Below are 22,964 nucleotides of genomic sequence, written 5' to 3'. Positions count from 1 at the left end.
CAGTTAAGGACGTTTCCCTCCAGTCCAAAGGTCCGTCTCCCATTGTTGTCTCCAACCTTTTGCCCCTACTGAAGTATTGTCCAAATGCAAAGGACAAATCCATCTTAGCTGAAGGTTTTTTGGAAGGCTTTAAAATCCCTTATCTCGGTCCCAAGGTCAGCAGGGATGCTGAGACCCAGAAGTCTGTTAGGGACCTCCCGGAGGTTGTGAGTGCTAAGATCAGTAAGGAATTGGCCCTGGGGAGGGTAGCTGGCCCGTTTCTATCACCTCCCCTCCCGGATTTCGTGGTGTCCCCCCTGGGTGTGGTCCCCAAGAAGGAGCCGGGGTCTTTCAGGCTGATCCACAACCTCTCCTTCCCTGAGGGCAATTCTGTAAATTCCTGGTTAAATGAAAGTGCTTGTTCGGTTTCTTACTGTTCTTTAGACATGGCAATTGACCTGGTTAGGAAAGCAGGGAAAGGGGCCTGGCTGGCGAAGGCAGACATTGAGGCAGGGTTTAGACTTTTGCCTGTGCACCCGGATAGTCAGCACCTCTTGCGTTTCAAGTGGAGAGGGGAGTACTTTTTTGACAAGTGCATGCCCATGGGCTGCGCGGTCTCTTGCGCCTTTTTCGAGGCTTTCAGCTCCTTCCTACAATGGGCACTCTCTGTGAAATATGGTGTCACAGCGGTGTCCCACTACCTAGATGATTTCCTATTCATTGGTAGGGAGGGTACGCAGGAATGCAAGGAGGGATTGAATTGTTTCATCGATCTGGCTAGACACCTGGGAGTGCCTTTGGCACCTGGCAAGACTGAGGGCCCTGCGCAGGTTCTCACATTCCTGGGCATCGAGTTGGACACGGTCAAGGGCTTGTCGAGACTCCCTGCCGGGAAGGTACAGGACTTGAAAAGGGACATCCAGGGTTTGCTAGGAAAAGACAAGGCGCCCCTGGGGGTCATCCAGAGCCTCTTGGGCAAGCTCAATTTCGCGGCTAGAGTCATCCCAGTGGGCAGAGTGTTTGCTAGAAGGTTAGCCAGGGCCACTGCTAAGGTTTTGAAGGGTCATCATTTTGTGAAGTTGTCTGCTGGTTTGAAGAAAGACCTGGTAATGTGGGCAGAATTCTTGTCCGATTTCAATGGGACTGTCATCTGGAGGTCCCCGTGGGTGGACAGCCCTGAAATCAGTATGTTCACTGATGCATCAGGTAGGGAGGGTTTTGGTGCAATCCTGGGCGACCTATGGTGTGCGCAAGAGTGGCCCTATGCCTGGGGCAAGCGCGGGATCACCTCCAACATCACTGTACTTGAACTCTTCCCCATTGTCATTTCCCTGCACCTCTGGCCTGGCCCCTTGTCGGATAGAAAGGTCCTTTTCTGGTCGGACAACATGGCTGTCGTCCAAGCCATAAATGGACAAACAGCGAGTTGCCCTATGGTCCTTTGCTTGCTCAGGGAGTTAGCCAGTAGGAGTCTGCGCTGCAACATTGAATTCAGGGCTAGGCACATTGCGGGGGTCAAAAATGTCGCGGCTGACGCTCTTTCTCGTTTCCAGTGGGAGCGTTTCCAGGCGGCATGCCCACAGGCGAGAGCAGATTTGACCCCCTTCGCACCAGCCCTTTGGCGCATCTTGGAGTGGAGCAGGAGCTGAGAGCTTTAGGGGAGAGGTCTCTTGCCCCAGGTACGAGGAGGCGCTATGGCAGTCATCTGGCGAATTTCCACAAAGCTATTGATGAGATGGGCCTGGCAGCCTTGTCCCTTGTGGACAGAGTGCAAGCTTTTGTGGTATGGGCGAAGAGACAGTGTAAATCCCACTCCTGGGCCTGCGGCCACCTGGCGGCTATCAGTCACGATGCTAGACTAAGAGGGGCTAGTGACCCTGGTAGGTCTTTTGCGATTAAGGCAGCTTTGAAAGGGTGGGCTAGGGATGAACCGTGGGTTCCCGACAGCAGGTCTCCCATTGATTTCCCCACTTTGCAATCCATGTTAAATGTGCTGCAGGCGGTGGCGCACTCTCAATTCGAGGCGTCCCTGTTTGCGGCGGCTTTTTGCTTAGCATTCTTTGGAGCCTTCCGTAGCAGTGAGTTAGTGGCGCGCTCCTGGTCTGACTGCTCTGGGGATGCCTTAGGGGTGGCGGACATTAGCATTAATGAGGGTTTGTCCATCACACTCAGGCGGTCCAAAACTGATCAGGCAGGCAAAGGGGCTGTTTTGTACTGTCCCCCCTTGGGGATCATAGATATTGTCCTGTGGCTGTCCTTCAGGCATATCTCGCTCAGCGTCCAGCAGTGCAGGGTTACCTTTTGATTCATGCAGACCTGAGCCCACTGACCAAGTACCAGATGGACAAAATCATGTTAGCATGCCTCGACAGAGCAGGCTTTTTGAGGCAGGGGAAGAGGTTTTCCAGCCATTCTTTTAGAATTGGGGCGGCCACTGCTGCCTTCAAGGCTGGCATGCTCCCGGCAAGTGTTCGAAAAGTGGGGCGCTGGGAGTCTCCCTGTTACAAGCGCTATATCCGCATATGAGCGGTAGCGGTCCTACCGCCTATGTCCTTACCGTTGTATATATTGATGTGCGGTGTTTCTTGTGCTGTGCTACACTAGCTATTAGTTTTCATTTAAGTCTGCTGTGCAATTCTATGTCAATAAACATGTAGAAGTGAATTGAGTCTTTTCTTTTGACAGGGTCAAGAGTGTGGGTCTTGGGGCATTCCACCGTTTCCAGGTTGGGTCGGTGGGCAGCGATCAGGAACTGGACGCGGGGATTCGCGAACACAGATTGTGTTTGGATGGGTTTCCCTGGTATGCGCTGGAACAGTCTTTTGCATAGAGTAAGGGAAGCGCTGGCTAGTGTAAGGGCACCTCCCCAACATTTGGTCATTCACCTGGGTGGCAATGACCTCACGAACCTGGGGAGGTCCACCCTCTTGCACAAGATGAAGACGGACCTTGTGGAAGTATGCAGTTTAATGGGAGAGTGTGAAGTCTGGTGGTCAGAGATCTTGCCACGTAGAGTTTGGCGGGGCGCCAGGTCCTATGAAACAATAGATAGGTCCAGGAGGAAAATCAACAGCGCCATGAAAAGATTCACCCAACAGAGGGGTATGGGTTTCATTAGGCATGAAATGATTCAGGACAAAATCAATGGTTACTTTGAGGCGGATGGGGTCCACCTCACGCCGGTGGGCTTGGACTTGTTCCTCCTCGATTTACAAGAGGCACTTCAGACCAAAGGTTGCAGGTGATAAGGTAGCAAGTGGTGGGGGGCCCGGGCTGTGGCGGAGTTACAGGGCGATCCGGAAGCAGAGAGGTGCAACACTGTACTTCAGCAGGCACATAGGGGTGCCAGAGCCTAACCTAGAACCTCAGGGGAGGTCCGGGAACCCGTGTCGGCACCCCAGTAGTCCTTCGGGCGGTTGTGGGCCTGTACAACCGGGGGTTTGCCTAGATACGCCCCACAAGGGGCGTAAGTAGAGTGATTACCATAATGGCGCAGCAGATGGGTGGTTCGCCACTGTGCTGCTTGGCTCATCAGACGGGCAGGTGGCGAGAATGCAGCCTGCCCTTGGATCGTCTGTAAGATAACCCACCGTGATTACATAACGTTGTATGTATTAAACCTGCAGCAACTTTTCCCAATCTAACACTCGTGTCTTGTGTGTTATTTGCGGGATGTTGGTATGTTGGGGGCGGGGGTTTTGTTGACCTAATGTGACTAATTGGCGCGAGTGCCGGAGCACGGAGATTACCGGCTCGGCGCTCTCTGGTGATTATATATACATAATAAATACCCCTCGACCACCACGCTGTCTCCTGTCATCTATGGGGGAAAGTAAGGACATTACAAATGCTTGTTAGAAAGGGTCAACTGAAAATAGTGAGAGGCACCCTTTAGGCGTTCTAAAGCTGTGCTAGTTAGAAAATGTTGTAAGTAAGCATTTTAATCAACTGGCACAATGCTGGGTTTAGAAATGACATTGTATATTCTTTGTGCCGCTTCTGTTTTCCTGTGTTGATGAGAGCTGTCATTCTGCGACGATCCGTTATAGTAAAATTGCAGTCCTTCTTCTATTTTTGCAAAATGTCCCGGTTTTTGGTTCTCGGTACTCAAGATCTGGTCACCCGAGGTTGCAATCACACTGTCAAATATAACAATGCTAAGCTAACAATCGCTCATTTAATTAATAATCAAGCATACCAAAAAGCTCTTTGTTTCGTCCCTGTTGCGTTTCTAGTGTTCACTCGTAGAATTTGAGCACAGCGTGTGCATAGGAAACGGATAGATCCTTCAGCTGTGAAAAAGTGCGGAGGCCATATTGGAATGGGCTCACCCTGAAGAACTCTTTCGTGTTTCTCGGGTAGTTTCCGGTTCTCCTTCCATGCTTCGAAGTTACGCCGGAAGTGCTTCTGTTGTTACTCTGGTTGCTAGGTTACAGGCCATGCTTGCAACAAACCAAGTTGAAGCTTGCGATTGTATAGCGATATAGAAAACCCCCTTGTCTGCGGGGAGTAGAGGCAGCTATGGCCGACAACGAGACAGTGATAGAGGCACCCCCTAATAGTTCATTCATCACCTATGTGGCCGAAGGGGAGCAGCTATACCAGAAGGCGGAGTACTTGAAAGCCATAGAATGCTATAACACTGTGAGTAAATTTCTAGAGTACAGAAACTGACCTGCAGGCCTGCGAGTATAGGAGCTAGGCACCGGGAGTGCAGAAATATGTGAACTTTGGCGATGTGAGTCAGTCAGCTAGGCGCTGCAAATAGACTGAATGCGAACTTAACTACAGCAGTGTGAATCAGGGAGTTAGGGTTCTAAAGCAATGTGAGTGCTGGAGTTAGAACACTGTCAGTACACAGTGAGTATAGAGAGGGGGCTGTAGCCCTGCGAGTGAAAGACAGAATAATATGACATCCGTTGCACCGCGAATACAGCCACTGAGGGCTTTAGTAGTGTTTATACAAACGTAGTAACATAGAAATGTGAGGACAAGACTGAGTGCATGGGCTGGAGCTAGGCTCGGGAATGCAATCATGTAGGGTATAGTAGTATAGAACATTAGGATCATAGCAATGTGAGTACAAGATCAGAGCAAGAGCTAGAATCAAGTGAGTACAGCCGTAGGGATAGTGACTACAGCTATAAGCAGGGCTTTAAGTGGGATGAAAACACTGGGGGAGGTGAGGTCTCTCAAAGGGGCGTGGCCAATGTAATTAAGGGCGTAGCTTAAAACACATAAGCTAAAAATCTGTGCTTAGCATAGAGTACCGCCCGACTTGTATTTTGCTGTTTCTGTCATTGCATCCAGATATATGACACAGCAAGCAACATCATGCCTACAAGAAGTCAGGACTATTGCCTTTGTCAATGGCTGTTAGGTTAGGGCAGAGCTTTCCAAACTGTGTGTCCCGACACAGTATTGTGTCGCCTGCAAATGGTGGGTGTGTCGCGGGATGACACCAGTATCAAGGGCACTTAGCACATAACCGCTGCTAATTAAGAGGCATTCCTTTGAAAGAGTGTCTCGGAGTCCGCCGCAGCAGCACGGACTCTGAGACACTCTGTTCTATGGGGACCGGGCGATTCACATCAAAGCCTCATTAACAAGTAAATGGTCTTTTAAACACATGCAAAGTACTCGGGTGCTGCTGTGTGTGAGCCTGGGAAGCTGGGGGTGAGGTGACAGAGGGTGACAGGCAGAGGGAGATAGAGGGTGACAGGCAGAGGGAGATAGAGGGAGGAAGACAGAGAGAGAGGGAGAGAGAGAGAGGGAGACACAGAGAGGGAGACAGGGACGGAGTCAGAGGGACGGAGTCAGAGGGGTGGAGACAAAGGGATGGAGGAGACAGATAGAGGGAGGGAGACAGACAGAGGGAGACAGACAGAGGGAGACAGAGGGAGAGGGAAACCGTGAGAGACAGAGAGAGAGGGAGACAGGGGGAGGGCGTCCGGGATAGACAGAGGGAGACAGAGAGAGGGAGACAGAGGGAGGGAGACAGAGGGAGGGAGACAGAGGGAGGGAGACAGAGAGGGGGAGACAGAGGGAGGGAGACAGAGAGAGGGAGACAGAGGGAGGGAGACAGAGGGAGGGAGACCGAGAGAGAAGGAGACCGAGAGAGAAGGAGACAGAGAGAGAGGGAGACAGACAGAGGGAGACAGACAGAGGGAGGGAGACAGACAGAGGGAGTGAGACAGACAGAGGGAGGGAGACAGACAGAGGGAGGAGGGTGACAGAGGGATGGAGACAGAGGGATGGAGACAGAGTGAGGGAGACAGATGGAGGGAGGGAGACAGACAGAGGGAGGAGGGTGAAAGAGGGATGGGGACAGAGGGATGGAGACAGAGTGAGGGAGACAGAAGGAGGGAGACAGGGAGGGAGACAGACAAGAGGGAAACAGACAGACGGAGGGAGAGAGAGGGAGGGAGGGAGAGGGGGAGGGAGACAGAGAAGTAGACAGAGAGAGAGAGAGAGACAGACAGTGACAGAGGGAGACTGAGAGAAAGGGAGACTGAGAGAAAGGGAGACAGAGAGAGAGGGAGACAGAGGGAGGGAGGCAGAGGGAGACAGTCAGGGGGAGACAGGGAAGGAGAGGGAGACAGACAGAGGGAGGGAGACAGACCGAGAGAGGGAGACAGATAGAGAGGGAGACAGAGAGGGAGGGAGACAGAAACAGAGGGAGACAGAGACAGAGGGAGGGAGACAGAGGGAGGGAGACAGAGGGAGGGAGACAGAGGGAGGGAGACAGAGGGAGGGAGACAGAGGGAGGGAGACAGAGGAAGGGAGACAGAGGAGTGGAGACAGAGGAACGGGAACAGAGGAACGGAGACAGTGGAACGGAGACCGAAGGAGGGAGACAGTGGGAGGGAGACAGAGGAACGGAGACCGAGGGAGGGAGACAGAGGAATGGAGACCGAGGGAGGGAGACAGAGGAACGAGACCGAGGGAGGGAGACCGAGAAACAGCGGGAGACAGAGGGCGGGAGACAGAGGGCGGGAGACAGAGGGTGGGAGACAGAGGGAGAGAGAGGGAGGAGGGCAACAGAGGGAGGGAGACAGAGGGAGCAAGACAGACAGAGAGAGACAGAGGGAGGTAGACAGACAGGGGGAGACAGACGGAGACAGAGGGAGACAGAGGGAGAGGGAGGGAGGGAGGGAGAGAGAGGGAGCACAACAGAGAGAGAGGGAGACAGTTAGAGAGGGAGAGAGAGAGGGGGAGACAGACAGAGTGAGTCTGAACCCACCTTAGGTTGTCGGGCTCGCTCGCTACGTTCGCTCGCTACACTGCCTAACTGTGTCCCAAAATGATGCATCTCCAAAAAGTGTGTCACCAACATGAAAAGTTTGGAAAGCTGTGGGTTAGGGTGACCACCAGGCGTCCCGAATTTGCGTGAACGGTCCCGGTTTTTCACCAGCTGTCCCGGCAGATTTCAGGAAATTTAGCTCATGACCCGGTTTTTAAAGAGGTGCGACTGAAAATGGTGAGAGGTGCTTTTTTAAGTTTTACAAAGCAGGGTTAGTTAGCAATTGTTTCAAGAAAGCAATTTAATTAACAGGCAAGCTACTGGGTTTAAAAATTGCATTTTATGTATGTTCTGACTGTCTGTTCTGTAATTCTCTGCTGAGGAGCTGTCATTCTGTGCGCTCCCTTGAAGTAAAAGTGTAGTCCTTCTATTTTTGTAAAATGTTTTTGGCTTTAAAATGCTGGTCACCCTATGTTAGTTGCATAAGATAAATAAGCAGAAACTATGGCTTGTTGTATACACTATTAAAAAAGCTTTCACTTAAAGCCCTGGTGACACCACAACGATGTTGCTGCTCCTGCGTTTCAAAAAGAAAAGGGAGAAGCAGAGAGAAAATGACTCTCTTTAAGGGATTGCCCTTCTCCTATAACGCTCACCTGGCATAACTTCTCCACTAGTGCGAATGAGCATTGTGAGCACGCGCACATCGATGTGCCTGCTGTCACTGCAGTCTGGAAAAAAAATGGACCGCCTATTCCAGGGCACAAAACAGAGCCTGATAGGGACCCGTTTTGAGGCCCCCTTAAAAAACTGCCGGTGTTCAGCACCAGTGAGACCCGGCCCACTTAAAGCCCTGGCTATAAGGGTACAGCATTGAGAGTATAAAAGCTAAACACTGCAAGTGTAGTATTTGGAGATATCGTAGGAAGTAGACCAATGTGGATATAGCAATATGCGCTCAGGTACTGTAAATGCAAGAGGTAGACCGCTTTCATACAGTCACGGGAACCAGGTCACAGTGAATGGAGTCAAATCAGCATGACTACAGTAGTTGCAACACTGCAAGTAAGATAGGGTGACCAGGCTGTCCCAGAAAAATTCACTATCTATAGCATACTGAACGCAGAGGGAAGAAAGCTTTCATGTGCTCTAGACTAGTGAGGACAGTAAAGTTAGCAGCCCATAGTTTACAGCAATTTAGATTAGACAGATGATGTTGTTTTTAAAAGTTGCTTTCACTTCCATTAGTGCCACATTGTCTGTATTGTTGAGCGCTGTCAGTTAAGTCTTTCTGTTCCCCTCAGATGATGGAAAATTGAAGACTCATTTCTATGTTTATGGAATGCTGCGGTTTTTGGGTTTAAAAATCTGGTACCCCTAAAATAACTAAGTCTGGGCGGAGTTCTCGAAATTCCGTGAAGTGACAAAAAAAACTCCACCAAGCTACGCGGAGTTCCACAAGCGGCTGAGTAGGTTACCTCGCGCCGTTCGTACTGATTTTTAGTGCCGGGTGTTTGTACCATGCTGTAAAATCAGCGGGAACGGCATCTCGCACAGTGCACAAGGGCGCTACTTGTTTCTGCTATTTGAATAGAAGTTCTACTCGAGCAGCAGCTTCCTCAACACGAACGGAAAGTTTCTCAACGTGAGTGGCATCGACTATCCGCGACTTCCCACATTGAGAAATCTCACTGGGAAGTGGTCTAGCATTGGATTTTCCTTGCTAGCCCGTTGGCGAATACGAGCGAGGAAAAAACTCCGCTAGGTAAAGTGTAGCAGAGTGCGAAAAACTCCACAAACTCTGAGAACGGAGTCGAGTTCACCTCCCAGGCTTAAAAAATAACACCATTGGGGGTTTCAATACTGTAAGTACAGTGATAGGACTATAGCAGTGTGCATACAAGAGCTGGAGCACTGCAAGTGCCTACAACAAGGGTAACCACACCATTGTTAATGAACGAGCTAGATGAGCATGACTATACTTTGAATAAAAGAGCTTTGGGAGCACTGTTTTACAAGCCTTGTAGGTACATGAGCTGTTTGCAGAGAACCTATTTCAAAATACATTAGTACAACAATGCATGCCTGAATGTATACAATATTGTTGGGGCAGGGATGTCTCTGCATGAGTTAGAGGAGCGTTCCCTCCCTTTAGTCTTTTGTGCTATTCTTTTAGTTTCCGCACATAAGAGAATCATTAGTGCACGCTGAAGGCCTGTGATGTGATGTGAACCCTAGATCACTGCTCTGTGGTCCAGGAGGGGCACACCAAGCACAATAGTGTTAGTCCAGACTGATTGCTTTAATCTTAAGTGACTGAGACATACCGGCAGTGGGAGCAGCAGATAATTGTGTAAAGTTGGTTAGAATCTAACAGGGCTTTTGTTCTTCAGTCTGGGGCATCTAGGGGTATAAACAGAGGAAGCTTGTTTATGTATCGTCCTTTTTTTAGTACCCTGTGTTCTCGGCCTTGCTGGTAGTCACCGCCCAGAAGAGGATATGTTCTCTGCACTATATACAGCTTTTGTGATGCAGCAGTTTAAAGAGACCTCCGGCTTGGAAGGAGATTCAATGCACTTTTTAATGTAGGGGTAGTGAAGACACTTTTTTTAGGCTGCCGTGATTTATAAGCCTAAAGCATTAAATAGTACTGGGATTTGGAACTAAAAGTAACAACATAAGTAATCATGTGTGGATAAACCCGCAGGACTGACAAAGTAGACTTAAAGTAACAGTGTGGGTTACATGTCTGCACTGCGTTTACTGATAGTAGGTGTCTATGCTCCAGCTCCCACTTACCTTCGACTGGTTCCCTGACCAGTCTAAGGCCCTTCTGGACCCGGTGGTCTTGTGCTATTCCTTCATGCCTGTCTGTCACTGTGCTTGGCCTTGTTTGTCCGTTGCCATGTGTGACTTCTTTGTTGCTCTGCGTTGTCTTTTTGTCTTTTACTCCCATTTTTGTGCCTGGTCTCTTGTGCTTGTTTTGTTTCTGTGCCTGTTTTGCCTTTTGTGCTTTGGTCATTTTAGCTGGGTTTGCCCATTTTTTGTGCTTTTGTGCCCATTTCGCTCTGCCCAGTCTTTGGGCCCATAATTATGCTCCCCCTCGTCCCTCTCCTGCACTCTTTTCGCCTCCCTCCTTACCTGCTTCTCCTGCGCGCCTTCTAACACTGCGCTCCCGCCCCCACACTCCTCCCCTCCTAGGACCTACTTAATGGTAGCCTCTGCGCAACATCGTATCGGGCCCACCTCTGGCACACCAAAAGCAATCGCATCTGCACCTGGACCAGACACAGTGCCACCGACCTTGGTCCATCCGACCACTGCTGCAACAGCTCAGCTGGCCTGCTAGCGCTCACCACCAAATGCCGCCACCACCGCTTCCCCCACACAGCACCGCACCGCATCGCACTGTAGGTCCTTTCTCATGCTCTCACTTCTCGTGCAGCATCTCCACAAGCCACCCTACGCACACACCTCACCCTGTATTGCCTGCATGCTCCTCAACATCAGATCCCCTGCAAGCAAGTCAAGATTTGGGACCTAATCAAGATTCACTCCCTGGACAACCTCTTCCTCACGAGACCTGGCTCAGCCCGTCTTCCACCCTGCTATTAGCATGGCCATCCCCACTGGATTCAAGATCATCCTCCTGAGACAGGCCACACAAGATGGGAGGAGGCCTCACAATCGTCTTCAAGGATACCATCACCTACACCACCTCTTCAGATGAACCAACTGCGCTCATGAGACACCTACACTTCAAACTGCAGATCAGTGACTCCGCGACCATCCCAGACACCCTCACTTGCCAATGGCTAGGACCCTGCACCACCTTCAGCAACCTCCTCACTGACTTCACCACCCCTACCTCCTCCTACTCGGCAACCCCAACATTCATCTCAATGACCCCACGGACCGCAACCCCGCGACCTCCTAGAGGGCCTCCACAACATCAGCCTCATCCAGCTTGTACAAAGCCTGACTGGACACACACTCGACCCAATCCTTACATCTAGAAATCAGATCACCTTCAGCCACATCTCCCTGCTTACATGGAGAGACCACTCCATTGTGCACTTCTACATCAGCACACCCGCCACAACAAACCTAAACCAAACTTCAAACTCAGCCGCAACTGGAGCAACATCACAGAATCAGACTGAACCCACACCCTCACATCCAACCAACCCTCACAGGATACCTGTAGAAAGACCTACCCACCTTCGACAGCTGGATCTCAAACTGCGCCAACAACCTGGCCCGCCATGGAAAATATCAGACACACAAGAACTCATGCTCTGGCATGCTGGACTGAGAACCTCAGTGAGTTGAAGCGCTATTACAAGCAGCTGGAAAGAAGATGAAGGATCAACCGAGACAACACCCCCAGAGACACCTTCAAATCTTCTCTCAGAAGGTACCACACACATATCAAAAAAGCCAGGAAAGCATCCCTCATGATAAGACTTGAATCCTGCTCCAGCAATCAACAAAGAACTGCTCAGCATCGTCAAGGATTTCACCAACCCAACAACCGTCACCAACACCGTCATCCCCTAGTTAATCCTCTGTGACAACCTTTCAGACTTCTTTCACAAAATCATCAAGATTTACTCCAGCTTCTCACCCAAACCCACAATAGAAGAACTTCATCACATAACCTCCCACAACCACCAGCAGCACCCTCCTCCTGACAAACTGGGGTCCTCTCACCACAGATGACACAACCAGAATCATGCACACCATCCATGCAGGGTCCCCTTCAGACCCCTGCCCTCTCCACATGTACAACCCAGGAATCACACGGATCAGTGCCAACCTCACCACCATCATCAACTCCTCCATCCTGAGTGGATACTTCTGAACAGCTGGAAATACACCGAGGTCACTCCTCTGCTGAAGAAACCCGTAGCTAATCATAAGGCTATCAGTGACTACATGCCCATCTTGTTCCTACCCTTTTCAGCCAAAGTCCTGGAGAAAGAGATCAGCCAGCAGCTCTCTGCCCATCTTGAGCAGCACCAACTCCTGGACTCCACCAAATTAGGATTCCTCAGCAACCGCAGCATGGAGACCACCCTCCTGGTAGCAACTGACGATATTCGCTAATTCATGGACAGAGGAGAGACCGCTACAATTTATCCTGCTCGACCTCTTGGCTGAGTTGAACACCTTCTCTCCCGGCATCCTTATCGCCAGATTTCTGGAAACAGTAGTCAAAGAACTTGTCGTAAGTTGGATCGCCTCCTTCCTCTACAACAGGACACAAAGGGTCAGTTTCTCCACTTTCACTTCCTCATTCAAGCAGCTAGTCTGTGGAGTTCCCCAGGGCTCCTTCTTCAGCCTGACCTTTTTCAACATTTACATGGCACCTCTCACCCAAATCAAAAGAACACACAACATCAACATTGTCGCCTACGCCAATGACGCTCTGCTCATCCTGTCCCTTACTGACACAAACAACACCACCAGGAACAACGTCACCACCTGCCTGTCTGACATAGCAAACTGGAATGCGAGAGAACTGACTCAAACTCAAAACAGATCAAAAGGAGACCCTGAACTCCTCCTGGTGGCCCCTTGACCTGGGTCCTATGTCCACCCCCACTGACCATGTAAGAAACTATGTGATCACTGATAGCATCCTACTGCCACATCCTCAGGATGCTTAGCAAAATGTTCAAATGGCTCCCCATGCACACTAGACTCACGGTAACCCAGGCCCTCATCACCAATTGACTTGAATACGGCAGTGCACTATATATCAGCATTTTCACCCAATTCATACAATGACTCCAAACTGTCCAGAACACCACTGCCAGGCTCATCCTCGACATCTCCAGTAGTGCACACATCATGCTCTACCTTGCACACTGCATAGACGTTCCACCATGAAACACTGCAAATTCACACTTCCAATCCATGCCCTGAAAGCCCTCCACAATGCAGGACTAGCCTGCCTCAACAATGTTCCCCAACTCTTCCAACCCTCCAGACATCTACACTCCACTTCTCTCTCTCCCTCTCACAACCCCTTGCATCCACAGAACCAAGGTGGGAGGTTGCACTTTCTCCTTCACCGCCACAGGACTGCCACTCCACTCCTCAACTTCCGCAAGAAGCTGAAGAGCTGAATGTTCAACTAAGAGCACCCCCAGACCTATCCAGTGGGTGATAAACAGCACCATACAAATCTAAATAACATAACAGTAGAGCTTCAGTTGTACTTTACTACTTAGATTGCATGAAAAATTAAAGATTTAGATCCTGAATATCCCGCAAGAAGTAACCCTATCTGTAGGAAACAGATTAAATAAATTCCAAGTGTTAACACGGTTTCAAGGCAAGGTGAGGTAAGCAGTTGTGACTTTCATTGCATTCCCTCCTTTCCTAAAATTGTTTATATGTTTTGTCTGTGCAGTCTCATGTGGTGTGCGAAAGATATGAATGATAAAGGAGCTGCAGGGAATAGTATTATCTAGCACTGATGCACCAACCAAGGGGCATCCTTGTCTCATTGTGCATCGAGCACCGAGGACTACACTGCAATGGTCCACTGAACACTCTTCTTTTTGTATTTCAGGCCCTCATCCTGCAGCCATCTGACAAGGGCTGTCTGGTCGCACGAGCCAAGTGTTACCTAAAGCTTGGTGATGCCACATCTGCCCTGAGTGATGCAGAAGCAGCTCTAAAGCAGGACAAAAGCTTCTTCAGGGTAACATCCATGTAACTATTCAATAAATAACTCTTAAATGTCGTATTGTATGTAAGGATGGCTTCCATACTGTCTGTGAGAAGTATGCTTGTTGAATTTGCAGGATTTGCAATATCTGTGTAAGCATCGAAGCAATCATTATTTACTAAGCCTGGGAGAAGCGTAGACAATGTTCCCTTTGTGGAAGAAAGAATAAAGTAACCGCATACCATATATGCGTAGGCCTAGTCCAAAGATTCAAATTTAGCTTGCAGGGAGTTGACTGCATGTGTACCTATTAACGAGTGCCTGAAATAAATGTGTGTGTTCTGGAAAATTGCAGAGGAGAGACAGTTCAGTTTTCTGCGCAGAGTGAGAAAACTGCTATTAGGCTGTCCCTGGGGAAGTTCTATTGTGCCTTAGCCCTGCTGCACAGCATGGGTCTAAAGGGATGAATACCTCACTTTAAGTGACTCCTTATCCTGGCCAGGACCACTCTTAGAGGGTATATTGGACCCTTGTGGGGCCTACAGCTTGAAGTTCTGGCACAAGACCAGTCCAACCCTTTGGTGGGCAGGCTCACTGGGGCCATCATGGTCACCAGCCCATCTTCACAAGGTGCTTGAGATGTAGAGGTTTCTGAGGAACCTAATTTGGACGATTCTTTGTTGAGTGCTTCTTTACATGCTGGGGGCCATCACTGATATCAGTACCAACCTCGATGTTTGAGATTTAGTAGGTAGGATCTTAGAACTCTGGGCTTTGAGATGGGCCTTGTCGCAATTCAGTAAATACATGCTAATTTCCCCCACATATCCTGGTACCATGTTGGTGCTTGAGGAATTCAGGAGGACTGACCTCTCAAACCTGATTCCCCTTGCTACCTCACTACTGACTCTTTAATCTTTCATCTTCTTGGTTACTGTTTGGGAGGATGTAGATGAAGAGCTTCCTACATACCTATTACTTTGTGAAACGAATATGCCACTAGTGCAAGAATACGTGTTAAAGTATGCCATTTGTCTCCCGAATGAGCGAGCAGCCTGTATGCTGACCCAGCTGTTCCTGTGATATTGTATCTTTTTCATTACATATGTGTGTGTGTGTGTGTGTGTGTGTGTGTGTGTGTGTGTGTATATATATATATATATATATATGTATATGTGTGTTATTTGTAAAACGAGAACCTAGCTAAAAGGCAGTGGATCAATGAACCTGGTGAAAAGCAGGTAAAGAGTCAATGAGTGATTGAAAAGGAAGCTGAGTTCTAAGAGTAGAGAGAGACTGTTATTTACACTGTAGTAGCTTACTAATACAAAGTTGGATATGCAACAAACCATATTTAGACCGTGTAAGAATTATGTAGATGAACAGTAGTAATAACATTAAAAGGTAATGTGTATGTCCTGCTGTGTGAGGACTGGTTGACTTTATGGAATTTGGGGTAGTCACAAACATCTGAATGGTGTGGCGTTTAAGCCAGGATAAACAATTGATGCAATGTAAGGCCAAAATCATAATAAATGTTTGTGCTCTTCTGAAATTAACCTGAAACTAAATAACAAGCTATAAAGGAAGGGTTCTCTCAGGAAATGTTTAAGAAAAAGTTTACTTACATGATGCATTCTGTAGGCACCAACAACCTACACATTCCAGCCGCAGTTTTAAAGGGCATTAACATAGAATAGATGTTAGGTAAATGTCACTTACCATGTTGGTACCAGTGCCTAAGTTTCAGAACCAATTTAAAGGGAAGGGTGAGGGTTGTGCCCTAAGAAACATTTTTCTTTACAAAACACAGAAAAATGGCTGCACTGTAAATTACCTTTCACACTGGCCACAGCATGACTGGTTTCAAATACTGACTAAAGCGATAGGTTGGTATAAACTTTTAGAAATTAAAAATGTATTCAAACTTTCAAGCCTGTTTCATCCAACTCACTTTGGTAATAACCCTTTCCTTAAGCTTTCCTTAAACACTTCGCACTATGAAGAGGCTTTCCTAGACTCCTTGGAGACACCCTGAGGCTGATGCAACTTATGTGTCGTCCTCTTGCATGGGCCCTCCCTAAGCAAGTTTCCATTGCCTAGATGCCTTGTGCCAGGGATCCTTTCTAGACCTTTGTGTGAAGGATCACTTCATTCAAAGGCATTTGTTAGGTTGCCATTATTTTCCCAAGGCCTTGGCGTCCGCTAGGTTTGATCTCTGTATTGTGGTCATAGACGATTTTGACTATGCTGCTAGAAAGTGTCACAGCTCAGCGCATACACCAAGGGCTGAAGAGTGAACTACTGCAGCGAAGCTTTGCAAACATCTGGCCACTGGTGAGCTCCTCCCTGCATCACAGAGGGAAGCAGCTATAGGTTCCATCCTTCCAGAAATGTCTACAGCAACCTTTCTATCTTCTACCATGCTCTACCATGCTCACAGAACCAAGAACCAGTACCCATGTGGTACCCTCACCCTTTGCTTTCGATATCTGCCAGCATCTCCTCTAGCTTCTACTTCACCTAGGATCTATCAACCATTTGTATTCGATCCATGTACCTGACCCTCCCACCCCCACCCCCATATCTCAACAGAGTGCATTTTACAGAAACAGTTTCAATCTGCCTTTTGGGACTAGATCCTCAAAGATTGTTTGTTTTTTGTTTTAAATGAGACAAGTGATGTATTTTTCAAATTTGTCTTTTTCCGTTTATTTTCACGTGAATGTTGTTGGGCGAAATGTGCCTGTGTGGTTCTTAAAGCAGTATAAACTCAGTCAGTATTTCTTGCGGCAGCTTTAAAGAGTCCGATGCCTGCCATTTTTTCAACGGTTTCCTTCCACAGACACGCAGCGATCATGCTTTACAGATGGCAGGACAAGTAGTGCATCCACGTCGCTGTCTAAGGAACTGCTCTGGATTATGTATGTTCTTTGCTGCATAATATCACTCTCCACCTTTCCAGTCTTCATCGTTCAGGATAGTAGGAGCTGTTCCTTTGGACTCGGCTGTCGCACCACTATCGGACCCCCACCCCCGTGCGGCGTGGGGGTGACCTGTCCAGGACACCCCCACGCCGCACGGCCCACCAGCTGTTGGCGCGTCTCTCCCCCAGCGCCACAGGTCCTTCCCTGACCTCGGTGCCCCCTGCTGCCGCTCGCTCTTTTGCCCGTCTTGACCGTTTTTTGCCCCTCTGTGCCCAGTTTTTCACTGTTTTTGTATTATTGTCTGTTTAGTGCTTCTTTTCTGTAAGTAGGTTTGTTTTGCGCTTGTGTTTGTCACTGCTCCCCTGGTGTGACCCCCCCCTCCTCTCCCCGCTTCCCGCCGCTGCTCCCCCGCGGCCCCACCCCCTTTTCGTTCTGTGTCCCCATTGACCGCCCGCTCCCGCCTCCCAGCTGCTCCTCCCTCCCACTTGGCCTTAAATGGCACCCGCGCGGCATAGGTGAGTGTGACCTGTCCAGGACACCCCCACGCCGCATGGCCCACCAGCTGTTGGCGCGTCTCTCCCTCAGCGCCACAGGTCCTTCCCTGACCTCGGTGCCCCCTCGCTGCCGCTCGCTCTTTCACCCTTCTTGACCGTTTTTTGCCCCTCTGTGCCCAGTTTTTCACTGTTTTTGTATCATTGTCTGTTTAGTGCTTCTTTTCTGTAAGTAGGTTTGTTTTGCGCTTGTGTTTGTCACTGCTCCCCTGGTGTGACCCCCCCTCCGCTCCCCGCTTCCCGCCGCTGCTCCCCCACGGCCCCACCCCCTTTTCGTTCTGTGTCCCCATTGACCGCTCCGCTCCCGCCTCCCAGCTGCTCCCTCCTCCCACTTGGCCTTAAATGGCACCCGCGCGCAGCAGGCGCGCCGAATGGGCGCCGAAGGCGCGCCAAAGGCAAGCCCGTCTACGCCCGTCCACGCCTGGACCGCGCCCAGCGCCAGAACCCCTGGCCCCCGACGATGCCAGCCAACACGACGGACTGACAACGCCGCCACCCTCAACGCACTCAAACCAGACCGTAACCCCGCCTGCCACCGAGCCACCCCGAAACGCACCCACCGACCTTTCACCTGCCAAACCTGCAAGTTCACCTGCCTCTGGACCTGCACCACACCTGAAAGGCCAGGAACCAGCAACACCCACCTCAAGTGCATCCTGCTCAACACCCGCTCCTTCCACAGACACGCCGTCGAACTCTGGAACCTGCTCGACACACAATCACCAGACGTCGCCTTCCTCACGGAAACCTGGATGAACGCCTCCTCAGTGCCCGACATCGCCATAGCCATCCCGGACAGATACAAGATCACCAAGAGGGATCGCGTCAACCAGACCGGAGGAGGCATCGCCATCGTCCACAGGAACACCATCCGCATCACGACCAACTCCGACGATACCTTCACCGCCGCCGAGCACCTCCACTTCCAGATACACACCGACCCCAAGACCACCCTCAGAGGCACCCTCATCTACAGACCCCCGGGACCACGCACACAATTCAGCGAAGACATCGCAGACTTCATCAGCCCGCACGCCCTCCCCTCCGCTGACTACATCCTCCTAGGGGACCTCAACTTCCACCTGGAGAGCAACAAGGACTGCAACACCACCGCACTGCTGGATAACCTCGCCAACCTCGGACTCAAGCAACTGGTGGACACCCCCACCCACTACGCCGGCCACACGCTTGACCCCGTCTTCTCCTCCAGCAAGCACATCTCCTTCAGCCACTCCACCAGACTTCATTTAACGGATCACAGCTGCGTCCACTTCAGCTTCAGAAGAACCACGACCCACCACCACCCGCAACAGGTTCCCCACAGGAGCTGGAGCAAGATCACCGCCGACCAGATCACCACCTCCCTCAGCCAGAACCCTCCTGCCAGCGAAACGGACCCCAACGGAGCAGCCCGCACCTTTACACAGTGGCTCACCAACTGCGCCGACGACCTCACACCACTGAAGAACCCTCCCGGCAGACCCGGCAGCAAGAAAGCCTCCTGGTTCACCGACAAACTCAAAACATCCAAGAAAAACTGCCGCACCCTTGAAAAAGCCTGGCGCCACGACCAAACCACAGAAAACATGACTGCCCTCAAGGACGCCACCCGCAAACACCACCAGCTGATCCGCACCACCAAAAGGACAACATTCAAAGAACGACTGGACAACAACACCCACAACAGCAAGGAACTCTTCGGCATCGTCAAAGAATTCTCCAACCCCAACGCCGGAAACAACGACATCACACCCTCGCAAGACCTCTGCGACTCACTCGCCACCTTCTTCCACCGCAAGATCGCCGACATACACAACAGCTTCGGCGAACAGACCACGCACCCAACCACTAAACCAACGCCCCCCACCACCACCCTCTGCAACTGGACCCCGGTCAGCACCGAAGACACCACCCGCACAATGAACACCATCCACTCCGGATCACCAACTGACCCCTGCCCCCACCACGTCTTCAACAAGGCCGACTCCGTCATCGCACCCCAACTCCAGGACATCATCAACATCTCCTTCAACACCGCCACCTTCCCGGAGAGCTGGAAGCACGCCGAGCTCAGCGCCCTCCTGAAAAAACCAACAGCGGACCCCACCGACCTCAAGAACCTCCGCCCCATCTCGCTCCTCCCTTTTCCTGCCAAAGTCATCGAGAAGACCGTCAACAAACAGCTCGCCGCCTTCCTCGAGACAAACGGATCCCTCGACCTTTCGCAGTACGGCTTCCGAGCCAACCACAGCACCGAGACCGCCCTCATCGTAGCCACCGACAACATCAGATCCCTGCTCGACAACGGGGAAACAGCGGTCCTCATCCTACTGGACCTCTCTGCAGCATTCAATACTGTCTGCCACCATACCCTAGTACAACGCCTCAGCAACATCGGAATCCAAGAGAAGGCACTGGAGTGGATCATCTCGTTCCTCACCGGAAGAACCCAGAGAGTACGCCTCCCCCCGTTCAGATCCGAGGCCACCGAAGTCATCTGCGGCGTACCACAAGGATCCTCACTCAGCCCCACCCTCTTCAATGTCTACATGAGCCCCCTCGTAGCCATCGCACGCCAACACAACCTTAACATCATCTCCTACGCCGACGACACCCAGCTGATCCTCTCCCTCACCAACGACCCCGCCACCGCCAGAGCCAGCCTACACGAAGGGATGAAAGACGTCGCCGAGTGGATGAAGAACAGCCGCCTGAAACTGAACTCAGACAAGACGGAAGTCCTCATCCTGGGATCATCGCCCTCCGCCTGGGACGACTCCTGGTGGCCCCCTGCCCTGGGCACCACCACCAAGCCAACGGACAACGCACGAAACCTGGGCTTCATCCTGGACTCCTCCCTCTCGATGACCATACTAAGCAACGCCGTATCGTCATCGTGCTTCAACACCCTGCGCATGCTCCGTAAGATCTTCCGATGGATCCCCACTGAAACCAGGAAGACAGTCACCCAGGCACTCGTCACCAGCCGAATGGACTACGGGGGATCCTCTACGCAGGAACCACTGCCAAACTACAGAAAAGACTCTAGCGCATACAGAACGCCTCTGCACGACTCATCCTGGACATCCCTCGCCGCAGCCACATCTCGACCCACCTGAGAGACCTGCACTGGCTCCCCGTCAACAAGAGGATCACGTTCAGACTCCTCACCCACGCACACAAAGCTCTCCACGACATGGGCCCGATGTACCTCAACAACCGCCTCACCTTCTACACACCCACCCGCCAGCTACGATCGGCCAGCCTCGCCCTCGCCGCCGTACCATGCATCCGCAGAACCACCGCTGGAGGAAGATCCTTCTCCTACCTAGCGGCCAAGACATGGAACTTCCTCCCCATCCACCTACGGCTGACCCAGGACCACCTCGCCTTCAGGAAACAACTCAAGACCTGGCTTTTCGAGCAGTAACGAACCCCTCCCCCCAGCGCCCTGAGACCCTACTGGGTGAGTAGCGCGCTATACAAATGTTGATTTATTGATTGATTGATTGACCCCCCACCCCGAGACATCAAAACTTTCATCCTCTCTAAATATGCTGATGACACCCAAATAACCAGACGCTGAAAACTCCTAGAAACAGGCATCTTGCTGTTGGCCGCTGCCATCTTACAATCAAGAATTGTTAATCATCTGAAACTCTCTGCATCAGCAACACAACTCCTGTGTTGTGGGAAGCTATGTGTACTTTCGAACAAGGAGCATAGGGCTTCTCAATGGCTGCCAGCTAGGTAAAGAACCTCAGAATCATCATGGGCATAGAGCTTTTGGTAACACCTCAGGGAAATCAAATGATGAAACCTTCGTTTAACAAACGCAGAACCTTGATGCACGTTTTACCTTTCTTTGGTTTTCCTCAAACAGTCCAGCTCACCATTTCACTTGTACTACCCAGGCTAAAGTACACCAGTGTCATTTGTCTGGGGGCACCTGCCTTGCTCTAATGAGGCACCAGTGTATCTAGAACATTGCTTTCAGACTCTTAATGCACCTACAAACGTAGGACTACACTACTCTGGCCCTTGGGCTCTTCCCAAGCTCTCCATGGCCAGACACATCATCTTCAAGGCCTCTACAACCCTGGTGTAAACAAGATCTTCCTGAAACAATAGCATCAGACGTGTCTTGCAAGGAGCAACCTCAGTTTGAAGGCAGCCCTTATAATTATAATTTCGCAGTATCGAAAAACCCAGATGAAACTTGCACTACTCTCCTCTGCCTTTTGGCTAGGTTTGCTCTATTGAAATACTACATACATACATACACACGAGGAATAACAATTTTGTACAGAACCCTATTGTGAGAAGTTGGCCTGATGTGCAGTGTTCACTATTCTAGTGATCACTATATATCAGTCCAAACAACCCTTATTGATGATTGGTTGTAAGTCAACCTTATAGACCAGCTATCCTAGTAGCATGGATACGAGCAGTCTAAGGCTAAGACTCTAGAGGGCGTGTTAAGCCAGCTGTTTTACCATCACATTACCCCTTGAACACCCAGTGAAAGGACACCACACAAGTGTTATGAAAATAAACAATGTATTTATTAGAATCACAACAACCCTGTACTCTTTATGAGGACAGGGTGCTAGGCACACAACAAAACTCTTACGAAAATACTTAAGTTAGCACGTTATACACAAATGCCCGAGGGGCACGAAAAACCATATACTTAAAAAGTGGAATGCGAAATTACTAGCAGGTAAGTACAGTACTAATAGGCTTTGGAATCGCTAGGACTTGACTATAGAATCGTTTGATTACTTCTAGGAGACCTAGGGGACTCGGGTGCAGAGTGTGCACTCTCACGCGGGATGCGGGACAAAGTCTATGGAAGCTAGTAAAGGCAAAGTTAGTGTTCACGGGCGAACCCGACCTGGTAGGAAGAAAACGACAGTGGATCCTGACCCTAGGATAGTGAGGCTATGCTGGGACACCGAAGTGCCGAAGTTACCTAGCCCAGGGGCTGCAGCTGCATAGGTCTGAAAAGACGTCGGGGATCTCGTTGCCGGACCAGGAGCCTGGAAGAAGGAAGTTGCTGGCAGGCGACCAGTGAAGGAAAGTTCGATGGATCCAAGCCTGGATCAAGGAAGAAGAAACCTGAAAGCAGAGGGGACCAAGTTCTTGAATCACTAGCCAGTGATTAAGTGGGCACCAGGATGGCACCGGGCGAAGTCACCTCGACTAGGTGAGTGGGCGACGCTGGCTCTGCAGATCTCACGGACCAGGAGGCGTTGTCGGCGACCAGGATGGAGAGGCGAGCTGTCCCACGATGGATGAAGCTGTCGGCGTCGAAGTTACCCAGGATTGGGCAACAAGCCTTGGCTAATTCAAGCCCACGCGGTGGACTCAAAATGGCGTCTTGAGTGGACCAGGAGGGTCCGGGGGGCTCCTCTTTTGGAAGGGAGCAAGGGCCAGCCTGGAGCAACCAGACCAGCAGCAGAAATGTCGTCGGGCGTCGTTCAGAAGGCCACAAGCCAGCGGGCTAGTAGCCAAACAACGCGGTGAGCAGCAAAAAGCAGAAGGGCCCCACGCAGATCGTGGAGATGCTGGGAGGCTGC

At 50.6% G+C, this 22,964-nt stretch overlaps 1 protein-coding gene across 1 annotated transcript in view; it reads left to right on the top strand.

The window, feature by feature from the left end:
- The first annotated feature begins 4,390 nt into the window (after positions 1-4,390).
- ODAD4 (outer dynein arm docking complex subunit 4) overlaps positions 4,391-22,964 on the top strand; it is a 159,196-nt gene continuing 140,622 nt past the window's right edge. The window contains exons 1-2 of the mRNA XM_078641410.1: positions 4,391-4,623; positions 13,806-13,937. Coding sequence (XP_078497536.1) covers positions 4,501-4,623; positions 13,806-13,937 — 255 coding nt within the window. The 5' untranslated portion in view covers positions 4,391-4,500. The remainder of the gene's footprint in view (positions 4,624-13,805; positions 13,938-22,964) is intronic.

The sequence above is a fragment of the Lissotriton helveticus genome, chromosome 5_1 (genome assembly GCF_964261635.1).
Source record: "Lissotriton helveticus chromosome 5_1, aLisHel1.1, whole genome shotgun sequence".
Lineage (NCBI taxonomy): Eukaryota > Metazoa > Chordata > Amphibia > Caudata > Salamandridae > Lissotriton > Lissotriton helveticus.
The sequence above is the reverse complement of the archived record's forward strand: the minus strand, read 5'-3'. Positions and strand labels throughout refer to the sequence as shown.